Here is a 26,894-nt window from a genome sequence, read left to right as displayed (position 1 = left end):
AGAGAGAGAGAGATAAAGAGAGAGAGAGAGAGAGAGATAAGAGAGAGAGAGAGAGAGAGAGAGAAAGAGAGTAGAAGAACCCTCTACAACCATAGTCTCTCTCTCTCTCTCTCCTTCTCTTTTTTTCTTTTTTTTATTTCTTTCTAACGCAGTTGCTGCATGCACTGTTCCCCTTCTCTCATTTTTCTTTTTTACTATCATCCGTATTATTCACATTTGTATTGCTTTTTTTATTTATTCTAATACGTTAATTTATCAATCCCAAGAGTGAAATATATCGATATTGTTGTAATGTAGATAAAAAGGGAGGAGGGGAACGAATGATTTTGAATCATCGTTCGAGGGTAACGTTTATTTTGACTAATTGTAAGACTCGATCGTCTACAGAACGGTACACGTTGCTTTTTTTTTCTTCTTCTTTTTTTTTTTTTTTAATCGAACGATTAATGACAACGGCACAGACGTTCTCGTCTCTATATATAGATGCGATATTTGCGAAAAAGTAATAATAAGGAGAAGAAGAAGAAGAAGAAGAAGAAGGTGTGTGTGTTGTACTCGCGCGAACGCGTACGTGATGACTTAATTTTTTAACGAAATGCGGTGCGTCGTATATGGGCCATTTGCGTTAACGACGTGTCTAATCGTCTGTGAATATCATTGTGTATATATATATATTTTGCTTTCAAAAAGAGAGAAAGAAAGAGAGAGAGAGAGAGAGAGAGAGAGAGAAATTTAGTTCGATATACTCAATGTCAGTAACAAAAAATTGACATTTCTTTAATAGCTTTCGGTTATTTTCTAATAAACTTACGATTAGATTAATTTGTAGATTATAAAAATTGTTTGCAGTAATCGACAGAAAGAAGAGAAAAGTGTATAAGTTTGTAAGAAAAAAATTTGACGTGCAAAACTTTAATGCATAATATATTTTTAATGCTGTTTTATGATATGAAAAATTACGAACTTGTATATCAAATTTCTAAATTTATTAAAGTGCCAACGTTTTATATATTTAGATACAAATTTAAACGTTTCTCATTCCGAAACGACGTTACATTACATTACTAACTTTTTTGTATTGTTTTTTCTTGTTTTTTTTTTCACTTTAATTAGAACGATGGTAGAAAAAAAAAGGAAAAAAGAAAAGAATAAATTGTATGTAGGTTACACTCGAAGCAATTTGTCATACGACGGTAAATTGCTTTCTAGTCGGGTAATTTCGAATAATTTCATATAAAACGTTGTTACTACTTATTACAACTACTATCAAAAGGGAGGAGGGAGGGGGAAGGTGAAAAAAAAATGTACAAATTTTAAACCACTTTGTTGGAGTCGCATTATTGTAATTAATGGGCAACTTTGTATCCAAAGGTATAAACCATGCGTTCTCTCTCTCTCTCTCTCGTGGGGGATTATATTAAATTATTTATAAATTATGTAATTTTCTTGAAAATATAAAATAGCACGAAACAACATCGCAGAAAAAAGATAAAAAATGTAGAAATTCGTGGGTTCTACTTTTGAAGTTAGTTTCAAAGCCTACACCTTTTTCGAATTTGAATTCGTGCTACTTTATATGGGCACGTGACCGAAAGAAAACGCAATTTGTCATTCCGTATTGCTCGAACGCGGTGCAGGATCGCGATAAAGGCAATTGGTATGCTAATTAATCAAACGTGCAACGATAAATAATTAAGATAAGAATCTTTCGATTCTCGATTACAACTGGGCGAGAGTTTACCATCTAGAGACTTGAATCAATATATCTTATTTTTCGTTCAATTGTAAATAAGTATATAAAAGAATCGAAAGAAAGGGGTGGGGGGAATAATATTCTCGACAATGGTATCGAACGAATGAATCATCTTTTGACACGCACCAATTCGAATGTAATTAAAAGGCGTGCCAAATAAAATCCAAAAAGAAAAAAAAGGATAAGATTAAAATAATATACAAATAAAAACGAACCCCTAGAAATCTACAAAAATCCTCGTTCGTTGCGAGAGACATTTTTTAAAACTCCGTTGAAAATAATTCGCGAATATTCTCTTAAATGAGAGAAGAAGGGGGGCAGGAGGTGGGGTATACGAGTCGAGAAGATGAGTAAAACGAACTTATTACGTGAATTCTTGGCAAAGAAATAACAAAGAAGAGAAAAGAAGAAGAAGAAGAAGAAGAGAAAAATAAAATTATACACACAAAAAGTGATGGCACATGCGTTGAGTGACAATGCAAGGATAATTAGCAACAACGCGGCTCGCGACAGAAATTAGCCAGTCGGGTATTTGCCTTCGCACCTGGGCGCAGTTAGAGTATAAGTTCTACTTTCTAGTAATGGTATACGTAAGCGTGTACAAGCTACCTGTACACATTCTCACGAGATGTGGAGGAGGAGGAGGAAGAGGAGGAGGAGGAGTGGGGAGAGAATGAAGAATATAATTGCAAAGTCATTCATCAGGCATCGGCCTATAGATTATGCTGCGTGCGCGTGAATTACGTTGGTCCTCCTCGGTAATATATGTGAGTATATGTATATGTGTATGTATAAATATATATATATATATACTTACGATGAATATTACGGTGGAAATATCACGCGCGTGCTGACTACGTTTCTCTCGCTCATTCTCTCTCTTTCTATGTATGTAGATACGTGTTTATGTGTAAATGTATTTATGTGTATAAGTATAGGAAAGTTCTACTCTATCACCACTAACCATACGCGTTCCGTGTAACCGTTGAATTCCGAAATGATATCCGTGTCTCTTAGCCTTCCTTTCTATCCTTCTTTTATTTTCCTTCCTTTATTTTCCTCGCTACGACTGCGACCCTTTCTTCCTTTTACGAGTAGTAATAACTTATAGAAGAAGAGGTGAGGAAGAGGTGTCGAATAAAAATATCCATCAAAAACTCGTCGTATCAAATCGAATATTTGCTAAAGTATGCTCGAGCGTATCGATATTTATATGTGTACATAGGTTCCTAGGACGTTTATCGAAGAGGAGAGACACACGACTGTACGTAGGTATATACAAGGAGTGAATCATTTAAATAGAAACATTTGAACATATCTGCTGTCCGGTTATTAGTTCCAATTTTTGTATTATTTTTGTTCGTTACAATTATTCTTCGAATTCGTGTATTTTCGTAATTTAGATATCGCACCTTCTACGTAAGTTTACGTTCAAAATTCATGTTTCAGTCTACCTTTGTGTTAGGTACGTTTGATTTGTATCATTTATATATATGTATATCGATTGAATTTTGTACGTATACAATTAATAGCGTTAAATATCAATTAACATCGGTTGCAGATAGAATATGGGTAATGACGGTATCGATCTTTACGTGTTACTACTAGTCGTCCTATCCAATATGGATTGATATGAAAATCCGCGATGGTACGTTTATTAACGTACGCGCGAACGGATCCGATAACTCGGACTTTCTTCGTACGAATACCGATGTTTAATAGAAAATCCCACTGGCAGGAACAAAACATACGATTCGGACGATCTTGTAATTAACGGTGGTGCGGTGCGCGTGACGGCCAATTACTCCGCCGACATCCGTCGACCAATTAATTATTTCAACGATTGTGTATACGTAAATACCTACCGAATAATATTTCGAATAATAGTAATAATAATAATAATAATAATAATAATCACTCACTTCTCTCGTTAGTCGTAACACATGATTTAAAACGGAAAATATCTGTAGACGTTACGACGAGAATAATTCTTGTTTTAAAAAAAAATAAAAGAAAAAAATAAAAGAATAAAAGAAATTAAAAAACTAAAATAAAATAAACAAAACAAGACAAAAAAAATAATAAAAAAGACGAGGAAGATAAAAAAAACACGATTTTTATCGCTCGGTGGAATTCGAAGAATATCGAAAAGCGTTGACAGTTTCGAGATTCTACGGTGATGACGTTAGGAAAGAAATAAAGCGAGAAAGACGGATAAAGAAAAAAACATGAAATTGCATAACGATCGTTAGAAGAAGAGGCGTCGGTCGTTAGGAAATAAGTCTTCGCATAAACGCGTCGTCTTCTTCGAAGTTTTTATTGCTAGAGGCACGGACGCGAAGGACAAACGAGATTGCTAGAATCCATTTTAAGAAGAACGCGGAATAGTGTTTGAGGAATTCATTCCCTCTCTCTCTCACACTCTCTCTTCGAGCAAATCCCTTAAAAACGCATTCCATGAGGTTTCAATTCGATCGGAAGCTAGGAATAAAATCAAGAAGGATGAACAGGAAGAGGATCCTTAGTCGTTGAGTATCGTTAACAATGAAAGAGCAAAAGAAAGAAAGAGAGAGAGAGAGGAAGACATAAACATAGCTTTTAAACGTGTCGAATCATCGAATCACGCGAGAGATGGTATTAATCCGAGGAGTTGTAAAGTTAAAAAGATGATATGGGGACGGGGAAGGCGAGAGGGGGGGGCGATAGGGAGGCGAGTGGATTGCTTTCGACACTTGGGAAACGACTACGATACTTCCATCTTCATCATCGTTGTCGTCTTCGTCGTGAATCGATCCAGGTATCCTATCTATCTATCTATCTATTCGTTATTCGGTTCGTTGAGTTAGGTAAATCGAAGAGGAATAGGAAGAAGAGTCGAAATCTAAAGAATGGTGATGTGGTGGTGGTGGTGATGGTGGTCGGTTGTCGCTGCTTTTACTGCTGCCTGTGTGCAAACAAAAGTAAAGACAACGATTTTGCCTTAGAACGGACGAAGCCAGCCGCCCATTCGTCGACGTTGGTACAACAAGCCGATCGCAATTTCGTTCTTTCTCTGGGTCTGTGAAGGATTAAGGTCCTGTAATATTGAAAAATTACGCTCCTTACGTAATCACGAGTCCGAAAAGCCTGGGAGATTAATGCGTGCCCGAGTTGTTAATTCCTTTCTCCTGTCTCTTTCTATTATTTCTCTCTCTCTCTCTCTTTCTCCGTTTCTGTCTCTAGAGGTCTGTATGTGTGTGTGTGTGTTTGTTCGTTCCTTTCTGAATTCTGTATAGACGTCACGATAGCGAATTTCATTTATTATTTTCTCTGTCTCTCTCTCTTTTCTTTCTCTTTTTCCTGGTTAGTCGCAACAAATCCAACGAGGAACGATAGCGCACACACAACTACTATTAGGTATACGACTACTACGATGACTACACGACGACGACGACGACGACGACGACTACGACGACGACGACTACGACGACGACGACCACGACGACGACGACGACGACGACGACTTCTTTTACGGAGCGCGACATTTATCACGTCTGTGACATTTTAATTAAATACGATGACACTCGCCATTTGGTTCATGCGCTACGTATGCGCGACACACTTACGAAAACAAACGCGTCTCCTCAATGTATTCGTATATGCGAATAAATATATACATATATATATTTATTTAGATATATATATATATGTATGTGTGTGTGTGTGTTTGTGTAGATAGGTGCACGTATATGTATATACCTGAACGATTCTTCTCGTTTAAAACTCCTACGCCCATCGATAACGACCTTACTCTTCGCATGCTAGCGGCGGTTCTTTCCTTTCTCTAGCGTTTCTACCATCTGTGTGTACGTGTGTACCTTTTTCTCACTCGTTCCTCCTCGTCCTATAGGTTGCCCCTCTCTCTCTCTTTCTCGCACTATACGCCCTTACGACGTATTTAGTTGTATTTTAAAAAAGAACACATGGTTGTCGTCCACCGTTACTGCCGGGAGCCACGAAATTGTTGCGGTTGTGATGTTAGTATTAGTATTAATAGTAGTAGTAGTAGTAGTAGTAGTAGTAGTAGTAGTAGTAGTAGTAGTAGTATCGCAGGTAAAAAAACAACGGACTCTCTTGAACGTCGATTAAGGTCGCGCCGGCTTTCGGTGACAAATCGTTCGACTTCCATCTTTTCGTGTCCTCGTCGTCGTCATCTTGCGATCATTCTCTCACGTGTCAGGTGTCCAACGTACCTCTCTCTTTCTCTCTTTCTTTACTTTTTTTTTTCTTTCTTTCTCTGTGTAAAGCATCACCTCTTCTCTTGTCTCTCTCTCTCTCTCTCTTTTACTTATTATCTTTTTCTTTCACTTGCCCGTTTTTCGTTGAAATTAACGCTCGAACTCGACAAGAAATTTCTCTAATCGCGTCGTAACGATTACTCGCCTAATCCTTTTACAAAAGAGAACCGAGTCGGTCGGTTGGTCTCCTCTTTAGACGTAAGGGTATAAAGTAACTTCAGCTTGTAACGTATGATTTAATGTCAGTTAAATAAATCGTTTGATTTCTTAATTAGAATGTATTATGAACGATTCCGGATTTTTTTCTTTTTATTATATAAATATAAATATTCTCACGTGTTATTACAATTTTTTCAAAGAATTATTCTCGGCTTTTAAAATAAAAAAAAATAGATTCTTTTAAACGAAGAGTATATATTATATTACGATGACATATTTAATCTTCCACTCTCCTCCTACCCTTCGAATTCAATTATCTTACATTAAGCGTATCAAAAACATATTCGATCGTTAACGACGAAACGATTAATCCAGTTTAAAACTCGTTAGAATCGAAAGAAAAGGGAAGAAAGTATTAAACACTTATTCTGATTTTAATTCGAAATCACACACACACACATACACCCACACACATGTACTTACTTGACACTAACTCGTTCGCGCGTGGTATTATCGAATGAAAAAGGGTTCGCCGAGGTCATTGTCTAACCGTACGATCTTATATAATTCTTATCGGATTAATCGGAAGTCGAAAAAGGTGGGGACAGTGGGGGAGGATTAAGACGTAGTTGCAAGAGAGAGAGAGACACTTTCAAGGACCGAATTTTGTTTCTAATCATTACCAACGATCGTCTCTCCTCTCTCTCATTCTCTCTCTTTGGTAAATTCGCGCGTGCTAGCGCATTCGATGGGAAGGACACGAGGAAAGTAAGTATACTAAAGAACCGATAAGGGTCTCTCTCTCTCTCTCTCTCACTAGTCGAGTTGGTAAGGAACTCGGAAGCGGAAAAGGGACCACCACTACCACCACTACCACAGAACACCATGGGGTTATACGTGGGCACCAACCGAAATTAAGACGAATAGTTCTCGATTACGATCGCGTTAAATTAGTGGCAGCCCAACGAAATCGCGTTTTAGTTTGCCGTTGCGTCGTTTCACATGCGAATCGAGCATTAGGAAGATACAGAGAGAACGAAAGAGTGTGTGTGAGAGAGAGAGAGAGAGAGAGAGAGAAATTTTCTACCTTTCCCTTATATACTCTTCCCTTTCTCTTTCTCACTCATTTCGTAAGTCCCCATAGTATATCTCGCGTTGTTTTCGTTGCAACAAACGCCGCGGGGTGACGATAATTCAACTTAATACAGCCGCATACGAGTACCCCGTAGGTCTTATCGGCTGCGTGCCATAGAAGAGAAAGAGAGAAAGAGAGAAAGAGAGAGAGAGAGAGAGGAAAGTGAAGGACTTTATCAGTTGCTGGCTCGCTGAAAAATCACCGTCCGGAAAATAATTGTTAAGTGCTTTATTTACTCAATAATGCTTCTGGCAAGCAAGAATGAGACACATACACACACGCGTACACAATGATAGGAATGGGGGAAATAAGGGTGACAGAACAGGGTAAAGATAACGAAGAATTCGTGAGAAACGACACGATTCTCGTTCGTTCGTTCGTTCTCTTTCGTTGGAAATTTCCTAAAGTTTCCTTTCGTCGATCTTTTGTAAAAAATATATACATATATATATATATATATATATATTAAAAAATAATCTTAATAATATTTATTATTATATTGCGTAATAATATTTGTCTTTTATATATATATATATATAAATTATTTTCTACTTAGGAAGAAATTTTCTACGTACAGACAACACACCTCGTATTATTCCATCATGAAACTTTCCAACAATGGTAATACTTCAACTGTTGGATAATTAACGCAAAAGTCTTGACGATTAAATTGTAGATTGATAGCTGACATAGCTCATCGATCATTAATCCTTACTCATAGGTAAGCTTTAAAATTAAGAATTATTCTCAAGTAGTATGTAATAGAAATAAATATGCGTCGGTAGTAAGAGAACAACGTAAGAGAAATAAAAATAGAGGAAAGGGGAGTGAGGAGAAGAGATGAGATAAAAAACAGAAGGAAAAAAAACAAAAAAAAATAAAAATAAAAAGAAAAAAAGATAGATAAAAAGCAAAAGGTCAAACTCGTGGAAGTTTTATCGGAGGAAAAGGGTTTTCCCTCGATCCAAGACCCTCTTCTTCTTCTACTGTTTACCTACAACTGGTTGTGGTCTCGCATTAAGAACGCATTAGCGTCAAACTCAGCGGCGAGTTAAGCGATTGGCGTGATATAGGTTCCATGCGGGGTGACACACGGACCGTGAAAAGAGACGATCTTGTAGATAAAAAAAAAAGAAAGAAAGAAAGAGAAGAAGAAGAAGAAGAAGAAGAAGAAACGATTATACGCGTCGTCGTTCGTGTATGGTCGCGGCAACAAGGACGAGGAAGAAGACTACGATGATGGTGCGCCAACGAATAACAGACTACCACTATATCCCCATACTTCGAACTAACTAACGACTACCTTAACATCTAATTAAAGCACCGGTTTTAGTTCGATCCTCTCTCACGAGAATAAACCATAGAGAGTCTATCATAAATGTTTGCAAATCGATATCATCGGGGAATCCTTAGTTAATTTAGTCTACTATCTATTTATTAAATTTAACTTATAAATCTCTAATTTTATAATTAAACGGTAAATAATATAATAAATAAGTAAATGTATATATATTATCTAATGCCAAGTGTTCGATATATTTGAAAGCAAATTTTATTGTACTATATATATATATATATATATGTTAATGCGATTGATGATAATAATATCGTGGAAAGTTTCGTACAAATTTAACGTCAATTTAACCGATTTCTCCGAAATTCGTGAAAAATACATCGAGATAAGACTTAATTAACGCGATGTTATCTTAATAGCGAATACACGCATGTTTTAAAAGGAAATCTTTTGAATAAACGAGTGGTATACATATGTATTCCTTTACACGATGATCGAGATTTAGCAAAAGAAAAGTTTTTCTTTCGATTATCTTTCGTCATCTAAGGGACTGTAAGAAGAAGAAGAAGAAGAAGAAGAAGTTTGTGAAAGAAAGGACGATGAACGGAAAGGTAGAAAAAGGGATTGTACGAGTAAGAGAGAAAGAAAAAGAAAAATAAAAAGAAAAAAAGGGAGAAGAATGAAAAACCTGTCCCGAGGTTTGTCCCTGTATCGGCTCCCGCGACGATGTCGGTGGTTAGCAGTCGAAACCGGTGGTGCTATTAACGACATTAACGCTACTCCGGGCAAACACGGCCCTATATCATCCCGAGCCCGCCGGAATAATAAACAATAAATTCCGGTGAAATACGGCGTCGAACAAGCGTAACCCATTTGTTTGCGATAAACTGACCCCGAAGCTAGTCCGACCAGTCTGCTCCTGCTACACCCGTCTCTTTTTATCTTCTAACACTCTTCTTCTTCTTCTTCTTCTTCTCTCAACGGCTTTACTATTTTTCTCTTTCGCGTGTAAAATTTCGAGTATCCTACGTATATCTGTATTATACACATATATTTATGTATATGCGTAATTATTAAAAAAACAAAAAAAAAAACATACCTACGAATGAATGAAATATTACACGTGAATTTGATAGATAAAGATAAACGATTGCATAATTCAATGGTAGAGATATTCAAAGTTTTTGGTATTAAAATAATGACGAGTTAACGCGTAGTCATGTAATTAATTGCACAGACTTTTTAATCTTTATACCCGGTGACGCGGACGAACGCTTGAAAAATTTCAAATTCGTTTAGGCGTGTTCTTTCTTTATTTTTTTCTTTCTTTCGACAAATAGAGATATTAGCGAAGTTTGAATATCTTTTTTTTTCTTTAAAAAGAACGTCATCGTCGAATGAATAATGATGATTTTTATAAAAACGGTTTTACCCGATTTAAGGAAAGGAATATTTTCAAATGCGAGATCAAAATCATTGGAATTGTTTAAAATGACGTTGATAAAAATGACGTTGATAAAAATGACAAGAACGCCTTCTTCTTCTTCTTCTTCTTCCAGGAAAGGAAAGATGCTGGCGGTAAGGATGCACATGCTCGTACATACGTTATCGTGCCAATTAACAAATTGGAAGGTCCACTGGGATTCTCGATGACGGCCGTTCGTTGCCATAACTGTCGTACTTGTGCCATAAACACGGGAAGCGTCAGGGTCGGTGAAAAAGAAAGATATACTGAGAGAATATAAGAGTGCTGCGCTTGCATCTGTGTACACGTGTGTGTGTGTGTATGTGTGTGTTTGTGAGAAAAAAAAAGAAGTAAAAGTGTGGTGAAGGGGAAAGTTCGAGATGAATTCCCTTCGAGCGTTCGTACCTTCGTCGAGGACCCCCGCTAGGTTTTAGTATACCTAAATCGTAAGAACGTATTGGAAAATTTAGCCGTGCCCGTTTTACGGTAGTACGCGTAAGAAAAATTCATTTCGCGATTATCCAAGAAGTATGTCTTGTTTATCTTATAATCAAAACTGCATTGAAAATGATTTTAATCGAGAAACAAAATACAAAGATAAGCAAAATAGAAATAGAGACGCTCAACTAGCGAGATACTATAAACTTGATACGTTCTATTAGGTCGTGTAGAAAGTTTTTTGTTCATTTTTACATATGCAATATTTTATATTATACATAGGTGTAGAACCGAATGGCGATTTACTTTTTTTTCTTTTTTTTTGAAAAGAATTTAAGAAGTATATACCCGAGAAGGAATCGTTAGATTCAACTAGCGAAATAAAAATCAAATAATAAAACGATATGGAGGAGGATTCGGTATAGAATTCCTTTGGCATCCATTGGCAAGGGTGAGCAAAGAGAGCTTATTGGCTGGTAAAGCTTACTTGAACGTTAATAACAAGGTCGTTTCACACCGGATACTCGATTGCACGATGGCAGTCTGCCAATAACCCTGCCTGCCTGTTTGTGTGCCTCACCGTGTTCCATAAGGAGTACGTTTTAGGTAATTGGCCGTGAATATTATCTTACTCAGGGGTGGTGGTGGTGGTGGTGGTGGTGGTGGTGGCAGAGGTTACTCGGATCAAGAGAGCTGAGAAAGCAAGTGGGGGAGGGCGGAAAAGGGATAGATTAAACACACGAGAAACACTGTGCGTATAACGCGAGTGGAAAAGAGAAAGAAGAAGAAGAGGAGGAGGAGGAGGAGGAGGAAGAGGAAGATACCTTACAAACTGCAACTCGCAAGGGGATTTTGTGCGTATACCCTTTTCTCTTCTCGCGCGTGCCCAACAAGCTCGTCTCAAAACACCTTTAAAACACGTCGTCGGATCAAAGATTACCGGCTACGAGAGCGCGCGTCGTTGATGATTCCTCTTTATTAACACAGAGCTAAAAGGTAACTTGAGAAGATTAACTGTGAAAAAAAAAATTACACGAGTACCTTACGAGGGAATTAAAAAAAAAAAAGAAAGAAAAAGAGAGAGAGAGAGAGAAAGAAATTAATTACCCGTTTGCCGATTGGTCGGTCGATGATAATATTTTTTTTGTATTTGATAATATAAGTTGCCATTTAAATGGAGATAAATATTCATTCGAACGCACGATTGAATATCGATTTATGCAAAACGTTACGCGATGTTTCGATTTTACAGACTAAAACGCACACACAGACGTATATGTATAATATATACAATAACGGCAACAGAGAGAGCAGTCAGCAACATCAGCAACATCAGCAGCATCAGCAGCATCGGCATCAGCAGCAACGGTGAGATTAAGTTAGATTAATGCATAGCAAAATACACAGAGAAATTAAGCGAGTAAAGCATGAAAGATAAATCGTTAATTACTGTTACTAGTTTTCCCATAGATATCTAGTGGATACTATTTGCCAAGGCGTAGGGGAAAGAGGGTGGAAAAAGAAATTCAGGACGCACACAGTTACTTATAACAACACACAAACCCATGCATTAAAATAATTAAGAAGTAACATTTAACGGTACATCTTTAAGCGTAATAATAACGTGATAATGATTGATTCTCTCTTTACGTGTGATTGAAAATTAATATTAAAAAAGAAGATCTTAAAAAGGATCGATAATAGATTAATTATACAAATAATCGACGATCGTTTAAACGAAAATTTCGAAATAGAAAGCAAACGCGCGTGTTTGTGTTTATGTATTATCAGTATACAAAAGTTGGACGTCGTTTTTCTTTCGTAAATATTTGTTAAGAATATTTTCTTGGAAAAAATAAATAAATAAATGAAAGAAGTAGAAGAAGAATAAAAAGAATAAGAAGAAGAAGAAGAAGAAGATAAAGTTTGGTTATAGGATTAATCGAGTAACGATGCAACGGGCCGGTGGGTTTCGTCGTATCCTCCTCCTCGTAGGGCGTGAAACACTTGAAAATCCCGGTTATGTAAAACATAGGAAAACGGCCCTCAGGCCGGAACGTTAGGTGGAACACGTAATTGAAAGCACTTTGGAGGACCCTACGGCACGCACAACGAGCACTCGCATTTGCATTCAGTGGCAGAGGGAATGCCTTTTAACCGAAATGACTGCGTGTGTATGACAAACGCCAGGTTTATGCGCCGGAACGATGGGAATATTTATTGGCACGAATTAATGTCTCCGCTCGTCCGTGTCGAGCGTTTTATTTATTGGGACATTTCGGTACCTACTACTACTACTACTACTACACTACGACCCTCCCTCCCTCCTTCCTTCCTTTCCTCCCTTAACTCTCACCAACCGAAGAAAAAAGGTGAATTTCGGAGGAGGAGGTGGAGAAGGTGCTGAAGGAGAAGGAAAAGGAAAGAAAGATTTGTTTTTTTGGAGTAGCATGCATTGGCTCGTCGTCCCGCATCCCGTCACGAACGGAACGTTTCAAGGAAAAAGGATCTCTTCTATTTTTTGAATGAGAAAATGGAAGAGAGAACGTCTCGACGACGTGTTTTAAGATCAAATCGATTTTCAACTGTCCACCAAATCGATCGTAATCCTCCTACCCCTCTGCGAATCGGATTAACTACTTATTATCCAGATTTATTATATCGCGTCCATGTTCTACCTCTCTCATAAGTAAATACTCTCTTTGAAGTTAAATTATTTTAGTTCGAACGGTTATAATAGTATTGGAGTTATGAGTTTAAAAAAGTATTATCGAATGCATGCAAAAGATCAAGTTCCTTTTCTTTTTTTTTTTTTTAAAGAAAGGATGAAATAAAGAAAACTAAAATTTAAATGAAAAATAAAAAAATAAAAGTAAATTTTGTTCGCATAATTACCTGATGATAGTTTTCTTCGATGCGTTTATTAACGCTACATATTATAATTGTAGTACAATTTTGAAGGACAATTAATATATATATTTGAGGATAGGAGGTGACTGTGGTTCAAAAAAAAAGAAATGAATTTAAAAAACGATATGTATATTTCGATTGCAAATGTTATTAGTAATCCTGATTGCAAAATACATTTACTTATGCATATACATATATGTACATATGGTATTTATCATATACATATATATAGATATATATATGTATAGCATATATCATATATCATATACGTATACATATGATACTTATCATATATATATCGCATATTATATACATCTGATGTCATATACATATATATATCGTATATCATACATATATATATATATTTTTTTAAATAGTATTAATGTAACCTATCAAAAAAATATAAACTTACAAAGAATACTTAATTAATAGATTCGCCTGACAGAAAATGCAACCATTTGGGAGGGGGGCTTATTTTTTTTTTCGCTTATTTATATACGGATCTATTTTACGCATGTGAACAAAATTGTTGTCTTTATAATAATTTAGTGAAATAATTATTATATCTTATTTTGCATAAACTTATTTATATAATATATATATATAAATATATTCCTGTGTATAATTATATATATATATACATTTATAAATAATTAAAACAATGTTTAAGATCTAATATTATTTACCAATAGCAATTTGATTCGTTAGAACATACATTCAGGAATATAATTGTGTCGGCGATATCATGTAAAAAAAAATTAATATTACTAATTCTTATCGTCTAAAACGTTGACTCACGGAAGGTCATTAATTAAATAATAATAAAGAAAGAAAAAGTTAAATATCGAATCAAAGATACGTTAATAAAAGGAAAGGAATTAGTCAAAGAGAATTTAATGTAAATGTAAATGAAAATTACTTTTCCTTTAGTCCTGATGAAAATAAAATAGTTCTATTTCTTGATGATAACAAAAAACAATAAAAAATAAATAATAAAAAATATAAAACAAAAAATAAAAAATAAAAAATAAAAAATAAAAAATAAAAAATAAAAAATGTTATTGTCCGGAGTCAACGCGGAAATAATTTATATATTATTACTAATTATTATTTTTCAAAATTTGCTAATATACGTTGAGATGTGCGGTAAATAAAAATCTAACAAGAGCATACCCGTTGCGATTCGTCACGCAGTTCTCTAATTACAGCCCGTTTTTTTTTTTTTCAATTCAATATTTAAAGCTCGATTAGAAATAAAATTTTATTTTTTTTTCGCCAATTTATTTGAGCTTTTTTTTTTTTATTAATAAGCGATCTTATAATATATTAACATTTTAATGGCAAGTCGGAAAGGTCCCAATATATTAGGGATAATAATCAAATATTTTAGAAAGCGCTGTTAAAATTTCCGAGATCTCAATCATGATCCGAAAACAAATTTCCGACTTGACTCGAGAGCATGTAATTTCGGGTCTTCGCACATCTCTGACGTATAGTTCACATTATTTTTAATTTAATCTAACAATAAACTAAACGTATTGATCAATAAAGTAAACATATCGATCAATAAAAATTTCAAATGCGCATTTTTTCTTAACGTTTTTCTCGAACGAATCTCATCTAAGGTTTTCGTTTTATATAATTTCGTATAATACAATTATTGATTACGAGACACGATTCGTTAATCAATTATGTTTAAATAATTAGAGAGATTCGGAGAAGAATGATAGAGAAAAGAAAATTTAACATATGCACATTTGATGATAATAAAAATATTAATAATAATAATAATAATTATGATTATAGCAAAAATACAAAATAATGAAAATAATAATTTTCCTAGTTTTTCTTTTTTTTCTTCTAATCAAACCATAAAAATATTACTTCAATTAATTAGCTGAAGAGAAAACAGCTTTAAGTTTTGGTTTTTTCTTTCTTAAACATTAACTACTAAATTAATGGGCAAGAAGAAAAATGAAATAAAATCATAATGTAAGATAAAACAAAATATGTAAGAACTGAAAAAATCGAAAAATTATTGTTTGCAATTATCTAATGTTTTAACCTGACAGTGAAATTATTTAATGGAAAATCATAGAAAGATGAAGAAGAGTATTATTTTTAACGCAAATTATTAACAATATATCTTATAAGTGTAGATATATATATATATATACATATATGTATAGACATATATATATATATATATACATACATACACAAATACATAAGGAACTATCGTGATACACTTATTTCGAGCTATTATCACAAACTGAATAATAATTACAGCAAGCAGCTGGCAGCTGCAGCATCGATCTGTGTACCACGTAAATCTATATTATGAAAGAAGTATGATCTAAAAATACTATATATATAATTATACATAATATAATATATAACATATATATACATATATATTACATATATGTGTATTTGTGTATGTATGTGTATATGTATGTATGTATGTATATATATAGATGTATATGTATATCTATCACACGTTCTTCGATTTTTAATTTGTTAAATTGATTATTTATATTGTTTACTTGCACGTGTCTTTTCTCTTCTTTCTTTCTTTCTCACCTACTTATTATAGATATTAAAAGGAATTGACATTAAGAAAATTTTTATGGTCAATTGAATTTCCAAATTTTAAACTTAACTACAAAATTGCTATAATAATTAATTTAATCTTATAAAATAACAAAATAATCGTATGAATTATTGAACAACAACAGATGGATATGAAAAAACTGTATTAGTATGTCGATTTACCAATTTTTCTGAACTATTGAATTATCTGCTAATTAATGGCTTCGGATGGGGTGGTAGTACTTCTTCTTATGTGTTTCAAACGTGGTAGTGGTGAGATGGTGATGTGTGTAGTATGTGTGTGGTAGAAATTAAAACTTAAATTTCTAGCGTAGACATTCCCCGTTGTTGCAAGTGTTCTCGTCGATCATAATGATACGGAGCAATGCTCGCTCGATAAGTCCTATGGAAGTATACGAAGTCACGAATAAATATAACATTTTCAATTATATGCCAATTATATAATGATAATAATGAAAAAAGAATCAATGAAAAAGAGACAAAATTTAATCTGTGTAGTAAAATGAAAATATCAAAATTATAGAATCCCGTTTAGGATATATGTATATATATATAATATTTATATAATATTATATATAAGAAAGAGAACTAGATGCATATGCAAGCAAGATGATCGATACTTTGATTTGAAATATTTGAACAAAAATCGATGCCTTCATTCTTCCGTTTACTGCGAATCCTTTAAACACGTTTTCTTCACTTTTCATTTATAACGCGCAGCATCCACCTCCTTCTTCCTCTGTCTTCTCTTCCTTTAATTAAATAGTCCTACTTAATCACAGTTTCTCTTTTTCTTTTTCTTTTTCTCACTTTCGAGAGCGACATCGAAGAAAACAAAAAAAGAAAACCCGAGAAACGTGCGACCAACAACCCCATTCTTTCGTTGGAAAAAGAAACAAAAAGAAGAGAAAACAAAAGATCAACGGGCCGTAGATGCAAAATTCACACTTTCCTATTCCTGTAAAGTTGACGATGTTGTGTTTGTGATCGACGGTGAAGAAGAATAAGTTCTTTTTCTTACCCTTTACCCCCTACCTTCTTCCCACCTTCTAAAACCCCATTCAAAGATCTTTTTTCTTTTCTATATATTTTCTAATAGCATCAAAGTGGTGGCGTTAGGGTTTCGTGTATGGTGAATAGTGTACTAATGATTACGTGTATTTACGTATATAGAAATATCTACTACCAATAAAATAGTATATATTTACGCATACGATCGCGCATCCGTCGGTTCTCGCATTGTACTTGTATCACGATATTGTTTATACATTTTTTTTCTTTTTTATTTATTTATTTATTTATTTGTTTCTTTATTTTTCTTTCGATATCGTTAGGCGTAGTATCGTTCAAAGAAGAATTCCTTATACTGCATCGATGCATCTTAATATCTCTTTCTCTTTCTTTCCTAAGAGAGATAATATTTTTTTTTCTTTTATTATACATACTCTAAATATTTTAACGAAAAAAATATAATTAACAAAAAAAGGACTTTATATTTTTACATAACCTCTTTTTCATTTATTCTTTTTTCCTTTTTTTTATTTATATGTATATGTATATATATTTGAAGAAAAATTTTGTAGGATGAGTCAGAAGAAATTGTCGCGATGGCCGTGTGATTTTTAATTACTTTTTGTTTTTACGCGCCGCGAGAGAAATCATTTATAAATTTTTATTTTATTATCTCACTTTGATCGTTATCTTATATCATATTGTTTATCGTTTATTTAAGGGAGGAGGGGGAGGAAAGAGAGAAAGAACAACAAAAATAATAATAATAAAAATGCTCGAGTATTTGCTTTCTATCGTTCGAAATGTTCGTTGTTTACGAAAACGGCTTTTTCTATAGTCAGAACGATAAAACGTTGTTCAGTTCGTTCAAAAACATAGATCATAAGAAAGCAGGTTTCGTGCATAAATAAATATGTGAACTCTTTCGTGCGATTTCGCGATTAGAAGAAGAAGTAAAAGTAGAAGTAGAAGAAGTAGAAGAAGAAAATTGTCGAAGGACAGTTTTTCTTTGGGAAACGTGAAACTAAATGAAATTGTAGATGAAATGAACGAATGAACGATAATCAAGGGTCAAAATAAAAAAAAGGGGAAAAAAGTATGAATAAAATCATAATGAAAATAAAAAAAAAGAAAAGGCCAATGTATCGTGTTCCTTGACTCAACCTATGATTATGCACACACATCATGCTAGAGAGTGCGATAATTCTACATAACGTATACAAAGAGATTTTTGAAAAATGATTAGATAAGGAAAGGAATGATCACGTTCTGGACCTTTTCAACACGATTCGAATCACTATCACGTATATTATATTATCGATTACATATTTATTTCTTTTTCAAATAGTTGGAATAATCCTTCACCGATATATCGTTTATTTAAGAAAATTATATTTTAATCTTTTCAATAATCTAAATGAGAATAATCAACACGTAAACCGAGTTTTAATTTCCCACGCGTTTTATCGAGCACGTTAGAAATATAAATGATAAAAAATTCAAATTATAAAATACAAATTTGTAATTAAAAGGAGGAGAGAGAGAGAGAGAGAGAGAGTGAATGAATGAGAGAGAGAGAAAATATAAAATATTTATAATGAAAACTTATTATAATAATTTGCTTTTTTTTTCCAGTTAACTTTATAATAAACCCAAGCTGCTTAGCACAATATAAATTTAACGGATAATATTTAAGGAAGATAAGAATATAATAGCGAGGCAAATAATAAAATAATTTAACGTATTAGTGCGTAGGATCGATCGTAAGGTCCAGAAGTGGATATGTGGTTGCAATAGAAGAAGTTGTGTATGCGTTATGCGTTTTATTAAGATTAAAAACAAGCAATAGAGAAATAGTTAAGGAAAAAGCTGATAGAAGACTTGGAGGAACTTCTATCGAAGCGATCTATCGAATGATCGTTCGCGAATTAGAATTACAGAGAGACATTGAAACATGATTCGATAAAACATTTACAATACGTTTATATGTAATTAAATATTTAGTCTTAGAACGATCATTCGAAGGATTTTCAGGACGGAGAATAGAAGATTAACAAGAGAAGGATAAAATTATACGTATGCATATAGATATGATCATAAATACTTACATATGATTGATTGGCGGTATTGAATGATGTTGCGCCAAAGAATCTGGTGATGGTCCAGGCGGGTAGACTCCAGCACCATGTTGACCACCAACACCCTGGTCGACTCCTTGCGGCAAATACATGGATATCATCTGCCTAAGATCTCCTGGAGACTGATGAGTTTGGTGGTTTTGTTGAGCCATGTATTCGCGTTTAACTGCGGCGGCAGCTTGTGCTTGCTGTTGTTGTTGTGGAGTAGCCGTTGCATTAGCGGGAATTTGTCCGTTTGTCGGCGTGGGAGTGTGTATTCCCGCCGCACTTGCAGGACTCGTCGGCTCTGATTTTATACTGCTGCCACTAGGACTGTGGCTTGACATTTGAGATCCTGGTTGGGGTTGATGGTACGGTGAAGGTGAGCCGCCGGGTACCGTACTTCCAGGATAACCACCATATCCATTAATGTAAGGTGCGTTCATGGGTGGACTACCATTACCCATGTGATGTCCCATTGCGTATCTGTGATATCCAGCAGCCGCCTCTCCGCCCATTGCATTTCCGTATACAACGTGTTGTTGATACGAAGCCGCCGCGTCGTGCATCATATAACCATTTGGCATATATCCGTTCGCCATTTGATAAACGTCGCGAGATGATATCTGCCCTTGCTGGGGTCCACCAGCACTGCCAACTTGTCGTTGATCGACGCCGAGAATGCTATTAACATTGACTCCTACTGCGCCGACGGAGCCACTGATCGGGTATTTATCTTTCTTCAAAAGAGTCTTCGTCTTCCTTCTTGGACGATACTTGTAATCTGGGTGCTCTTTCATGTGCACCGCGCGCAATCGTTTAGCTTCGTCAATAAATGGGCGCTTCTCGGTTTCGCTGAGTAATTTCCATTCGGCCCCTAAGCGTTTGGAAATCTCAGAATTGTGCATTTTTGGATTTTCTTGGGCCATCTTGCGTCGTTGGCCTCGGGACCAGACCATAAATGCATTCATCGGCCTTTTTACTCGGTCACCGGTAGGAGGCTTAGTCGTATTATTATTATTATTAGCAGCTTGGTGGTGTTGACTTTGGGCTTGCTGCTGTTGCGGTTGGGGTTGTTGGTGAGGATGGTGCTGCTGTTGTGCAGCACTTTGCTGAGCAACAAGAGGGTGGTGCATGCTTTGTTGCTGCTGCTGCTGCTGCTGTTGTTGTTGTTGTTGTTGTTGTTGTTGTTGTTGATGATGCTGTTGTTGCTGTTGCTGTTGCTGTTGCACTGCAGCTTGCATCGAAGCATGGTAATGTTGATGTTGCAAACTTAATCCTAAGTTGCTGCTGCTCGGTGGGCTTCCAGATAAAGATGGACTATGCACTATGGAACTAAGAGGTCCGTAAGGTGAAACACTGGTGTGATGACCCATCGGTGATACACCTTGATGCGGGTGTGGTGGCATCTGACCAAGCAGGCTACCGCCCTTCAGGTCCGTCTCCATCGTTAGCATGTCGTCCTCCCTGTGGCCGTACAGTTTGTCGCCGTTTTCTTAAACCGTATTATATCAAAGAATGCCTCGACGAGACACGTTACCGATCAGATCTTAGAAGCGCGGTTTCGTTCACTACCCAATCTTCTTCTTCTTCTTTTCGAAGTCGAATCTCACTAAGAGTCTATGTTCTTTTAATACCGATAATCAAACATGAATAGCATATATATGCAAGTACATGCATATATAGATATATATGATTCAGTATAAGAGTTAGCATTCGATAAAATCACAAATATTCACAAATAATTCACACTCTTAATACGTCAGGATAAACGCGCGCGCAAAATCACGTTCGTGAAAAACTTGTTCTACTAATAATAATAATAATCTTCTATAAAGTTTTATTATATCACTCTCGCTAGCGTTCTCGTATTTAATAAGAAAGATACTCACCGTCTATCTAATGTCACTATTTAGAACACCAAAAAGAAATAACACGTTGAATTTATTAATCGTACTCAACACAAGAACGATGCGTTGTTGTTGACACCTCGATACCGAATGATTCTACTGTTCACAAGTCTAGGATGATTACCAATCTGAGAGACAAATAGAGAGAGCGAGCTATTTCTTCTTTCCTTTCCACTCTTGTTTCCCTCTACTTTCTTATGCGTATATTACTTATCCGTATATCCGTTTACGATGCGTATAGGAAATGCGCGTGAATGGATGCACACGTCTTTTCTCTTCCGTAACTCTTACACGTCTTTAAGGTACACAAGTAACGAAGAGATTGACTACCGTTCTCTTCGAAAGGACAGAACCATCTGAGCATTCGAAGTTTCGCCTTGGGCTCTAACACTCGGGGCTCACTTCCTGCCAAGGCGGCTGCTTCCACCACTACTCCGGCTTCTCTTGCCTTCCCCTACCCTTAGGCAAAACGGTTTGGCAGCTTGAGCCCCACCGCGCGGTCTCTCCCACCAGTGCGCGAGGATATCCCCACTCCTGCAGGATCGGCGCGACCATAGCCGAAGGAGCGAGTCTACCGACGGCTATCGATTGGCACGCGCGCCTGCCATCATTTCTCTCGACCAATCGGCTCCTATATCTCCGTTTCAGTGGGCGGGCTCTACCGGCCTCCCTAGCGACCTCTACCGAGCAAGCTGAACCTTCCCTCTTATGCTACCCCCACCTCTTATTCGCAACCTTATTCACTCTTTCTTTCTCTCTCGCTCTTTCACTCATCGTCATATGAACTTCCCCTATCTTCTTCTTGCCACTGTGCGCGCCACGAGATCGGCTACCCGTCGGTCTTGCTTCGTTTTCTTCTTTCTTTTTTTTTCTTATTTTTTCTTATTTTATATATATAATACTTTTTATATTTTTATTTTTATTTTTATTCTTTATCTTCTCTATCTTCTTCATCTTCTTCTTCTTCTTCGATGGCGAAAACGGCGACGATGACGACGAAGACGACCTCGTATGCGTAGCCACGATTTAATACCTTTATTGATATCGTATGGCCATTGGTTAAGTGCTTTGCCACCCCCGAATATGACTCCGAATTAATTATATTTCTTAAATAATATTCGTTTGTTTGTGTGCTTTATATACTTTATTTCTATTGTTTCTAATCGATCCGTAAACTTTATGAAGAAAAATTTGGAATAGTTCAAAAGATTTTTGTTCGTGTAATAAGATTAGACTGTAATTATTCATTGTTTGTAATATTATTCAGTTTTACAAAGTGTGATATTGTAGAGATGTAACAGTTTGAATGAAAATACTGACCTATACGTGAATCGAAGAAGAAAAATATTTCACGTATAAAATTCATATTGTTGTTCAGCAGAAACAAATTTGTTTCTATAAAAATTTTATAAACAATTGTTCTGAAGTATTATTGTAAAGTCGTGTTATTATTTGAAAGAACACACAGACGGATTTTATGATTCGTATCATTGGATTACCTTATCTGAAATAACGACGAGATACCGATATAAATTTTTACATTAACAACGAACGAAAGAATTATATTAAATTGCACGTAATTTCGAATTATAATCGATATTAATAACGAACCTGTAGAATTAAGAATTAAAAAAAAGTAGAGGTGTAAAATTTATATACGAGCATTAAGAAAAGTAATTATATTTCTTTCTTTAATTTGAAAACATAAATAATTTGGTTACAAAAAATTTATAAACGCGTGAGTTGCGCGTTAATCGAAATTGTGTGCTTAAAAAGAAAAAAAAAGGAAAATAATAGACGAGCGTATTGTCAATGTACTCGAATAACATATTAATCGTTTGTTCTATAATTCATCTTCTTATTCTTTATTCCCTTACTCTTTCAAGAAAATTGAAAGAAGCTTCGATCGACGATGCGACAGAGTTTTAAGCGAGTTCCTGCGCGTAGGACCTGTTGCCGCCGCGAGAGGAGTGAACGAAAGAGAAAAATACAAAGAGAGAGAGAGAGAGAAAGAAAGAGAGAGAGAGATAGATAGAGAGAGAGAGAGAGAGAGAGAGAGAGAGAGAACGAGTTACAAATAATAAATACACTTTAACGAAATATAATTCTGTAATATATATAACAGTTAAATATAAATCCGAAACTATGACAAACCTTAATTTACAAACAAAATATCGATAAATAATTTTTTTTTAAGATCTCCAAGAGACTTACTCATTGTTTTTCTTATTAATTCTTCGTCTATCGGGTTTTCACGTATATTTTATATTCGATTAAAATTATTGATTAACATTCGAAAATGGCATCGAACGATAAGTCAAACGACAACGTTAATCCTATTTTTATTTTTATCTGATACAAGACTCATCGTTGATTTCTCGATACGATAGCCGGTTTTCTTCTGCGATGTCGCATCGCAGATTTAGATTAATCGTCAAACGAATTCCAATACTTTCATTCAAATCGCTTAACCATAATATTATCCATCAAATTATTTTTAAATCGAATTCAAAAGAAATTATTTCCTCCTCCTTCCCAAAAATATAATAATCTAACAAAAATGAATAATAGTTTATCAATCAATATAGTTTTGACTCGACAATCAAATAGAATTACAAACATCTCCGCATATTCATAATCAACGATTTATTATCTCAATACTCCTAACTAATAAGATACTATGTACTTAAAAGAAAAATTGATATATAAAAACATACACACATACACACACACACAGAGGAGGGGTTGGGGTAGGTATATCATTGACGATTCTTTCAGCGAATTATTATTTGGATTTGACTGCGACACACGATGCGGTGACATTAAGTCGAAATGCCACAAGTGGCACATAAACCGTGCGGAATAAGTGGATTGATAGGTCGTTACTGTTGAAAAAAGATAGAGCGGATTGAGAGGTGGAGAGTGGGAATAACGGAGAAAAAGAAAGAAAGAGAGAGAGAGAGGTAGTACAGATAGAGAAGAAAGGAAAAGAGTGAAAGAGAGCAAAAGAGAGAAAGAGAGAGAAAGAGAGAGAGAGAGAGAAATTGTACAATAAGTCGGGGTCCGACAATGGAAATACCGCGGGCGGTCTTTGTGATTCAAATCAATGTTTGTGATACTCGATGGCGCACTGCTCTTGTACAAGGCGAACGTATATACAGGAGAGTTAGCAAGTTCGCGCGCGCGCGCGCGTGCACCTATCTATATCTATATGTATGTATATATATCTCACACATTCTGTATTTCTATCCTACTTGCGTTCACGTATTACGCCTATCTCCATCTCGAAGTACGATATACAGAATGTGTACACGTACACACTTAAGTATATATATATATCTCTAACTCTATATGTATACTTACGTGTAGTTTGTATCGAACGTGTGTGAGCGACACGAGAAAGCTCATTGTGTCCTACTATAAAACGCACTCGAAAACCAGAATCGTAAACGATACGATCGATCTCCTTCCATGCATGCAAACACACAACCGTTTCGTTCGTTCGTTCGTTTGCTTGCTCGCGAGAGAAACCGTTCGTTCTCATTCCCGCTTATACCGGAAACGGACTCGACAATTTTCTTCGATATTTAGATATGAATGTATATGTATGTATGTATGTATTTGGTAAGTGATTAATTTGATCGATCGATGATTACAATCACGTTAGTAGTATATTATATATTATATATGTTTATCAATTTAATTCGTTCTTTGTCGAAGTTTTGATTAGCTAGGAAATGCAGGTTGATGATATATCATTCTTTTTATGCGTATAATTACATACTTTTACGCATACATACATACACATACACACAGTCGACGTATGAAGAAAAGAAGAGAGTTTTTAGAGCGAAACGAATCGAGTAAGACAAAGTGACGTAATAACGTAATGACGCAAACACCCTGCTATTGTTAAATCCTATTATTGCCGACCCATTAACCGCGTTTTCGTCGTAACAGTCAACCTTCCCCCTTCTTCCTCTTATTCCATCGCGTCTGTCCATCCATCCATCCATCCAGCCACCCACCCACCCACCTATCCGTCTATTCGTTCATTCGTTCGGTGGTCGAACTTGAAGTTTAAAGAAAAGAAAAGAAGAGAAAAGAGAAGAAGTAAAAAGAAAGAAAGAAAGAAAGAAAGAGATGGAGGAAGGAAGGAAGGAAGGAAGCAAGGGGGGAGAAAGAAAAAAAAAGAAAAAGAGAGAGAGAAAGAAAGAAAAGGGATAGAAGAGTCGGTCGAAAGGGAAAACAACGAGCGCGGAAGAATTCGCGGGCGTGCAATTGCCAACAGGTGATACCATTGGGGCCTCCTCTTAGAGCTCGAATAATGAGAGAAAGGGAGATTGTGTACGGGCAAGAGAAATGAGTGAGTGAAAGTAAGAGAGAGAGAGAGAGAGGAGAAATGGGGTAGAAATCAGGAGAGGGGAGGGTAGGTGTACGGAGATCCGAAGGGAGGAGGAGGAGGAGGAGGATGGTGGTGGTACTGGTGGTGGTGGTGGTGGTGGTGGTGCCGGAAGGGTGGCCAACAAAGACTTTATCGTTTGGAGGACCGATTACAAAGCTCGATTGTTACCATTCTTCAGGATCCAAATAATCTCGCTCGTCCGACCACGGGCGAGCAGCTACGATAGAAGTTTCTACTCATCGGGTTCGCGCACAGACCACCACCGAAAGACTCGTTTCCTGTCTACCTTTTTTTTTCTTTTCCGTTTTTTCGTTTTCGTTTTCGTTTTTTTCTTCTTATTTCTTCTTCTTCTTCTTCTTCGTTTTTTTCTTCTTCTTCTTCTTCGTTTTTTTCTTCATCTTCGTCTATTTCTTCTTCCTCTCTAGGTTTTTTATTTTTTCATTTTTATTTTTATTTACTTTTTTTTTTTTTTATTATTTTATTTCCTTCCTCCCTTCCATCTCTTTCCCTGATTTTTGTGCGTATGTGGTGTGTTCTTTTTTCTTTTCCTATCCTCTTTTTTTTCTTCCTATTTTCGTTCTCTGAAAAATCGCCACTCGATCGTACCTGCGTTGCCACGAGAACGCGTACCATGGGCTGAAACATTTTATACCTACCGTTTTATTTTCTTTTTCTTTTTCTTTTTTTTTTTTTTTCGTCACAGGAGAAACTTCTTTTGATCAAGGTTAGAAAACTCCTACGACGACGATTGTACGAACACGTTTAGTGAAATGTGTTCAATGAAGTTGATTAAGATTCAACAGGGTTAATTATTTATAAATATATATATCTTAAAGGAATAAATGATTGACGTATAATGATGTGGTGATGGAAGGCACTACTGGAAGCTGCTTTTTGAATTATTCTTTTCTTTTTTTTTTTTTCTAAAAAAGTGATGAAACCACTACTATAGACATGAAATCTTTTTCACAAAGTATTGAATTATTACAAAAGAGTTTTTTAAGGGAGTTATACCTGCCAACGAATAAATACGTTTTCAATCCATTATTGCATTAACAATAGTTACAATTCCAGTAGTTATCGATTACGATTAAGGTTTTTCTCATTTGAAGAATTAAATGCTACCAAATCACAATACCAGTTATTGAAAACTATGCGCCTTTCTTATGTGGCAAAAAATACTTGTTATGTATTGTCAGATTGTGTTTTATTCAATCGAACAATAAAAAGCGACCCGACACCAGCCCCTCGAGTTCATTCGAAGTCGCGTGCCTTACAGAAGTCAATCTATTGACAGATTGATTCCATTTGATTTCATTTATTTTTAATATAATTTACATTTCGCATTCTGTTATGATATATATATTTTAACATTAAACTCAAATTTTCACAGTTCTCGTATATATT

The 26,894-nt window shown here is 35.5% G+C and overlaps 1 protein-coding gene across 8 annotated transcripts in view; it reads right to left on the bottom strand.

Annotated features, from left to right (window-relative positions):
• LOC122526185 (transcription factor Sox-2-like) overlaps nucleotides 1-21,926 on the bottom strand; it is a 105,673-nt gene extending 83,747 nt beyond the window's left edge. For 3 of the 8 annotated variants that reach the window (XR_006305984.1, XR_006305983.1, XM_043649397.1), the window contains exon 1: nucleotides 19,164-21,925. Coding sequence is in view for 3 of the 8 variants with exons in the window: in XM_043649397.1 (XP_043505332.1) it covers nucleotides 19,164-20,629 (1,466 nt within the window). In the remaining 5 variants the exon portion in view is untranslated. Of the gene's footprint in view, nucleotides 1-16,013; nucleotides 16,427-19,163 lie in introns of those variants that run through there. The other 5 variants (XR_006305982.1, XR_006305981.1, XM_043649396.1 and 2 more) reach the window with 4 other exon arrangements.
• Between the last annotated feature and the right edge of the window lie 4,968 nt (nucleotides 21,927-26,894).

This window comes from Polistes fuscatus, unplaced genomic scaffold (genome assembly GCF_010416935.1).
Source record: "Polistes fuscatus isolate 324 unplaced genomic scaffold, CU_Pfus_HIC Scaffold11, whole genome shotgun sequence".
NCBI lineage: Eukaryota > Metazoa > Arthropoda > Insecta > Hymenoptera > Vespidae > Polistes > Polistes fuscatus.
This window is presented reverse-complemented; position numbering and strand designations above follow the sequence as displayed.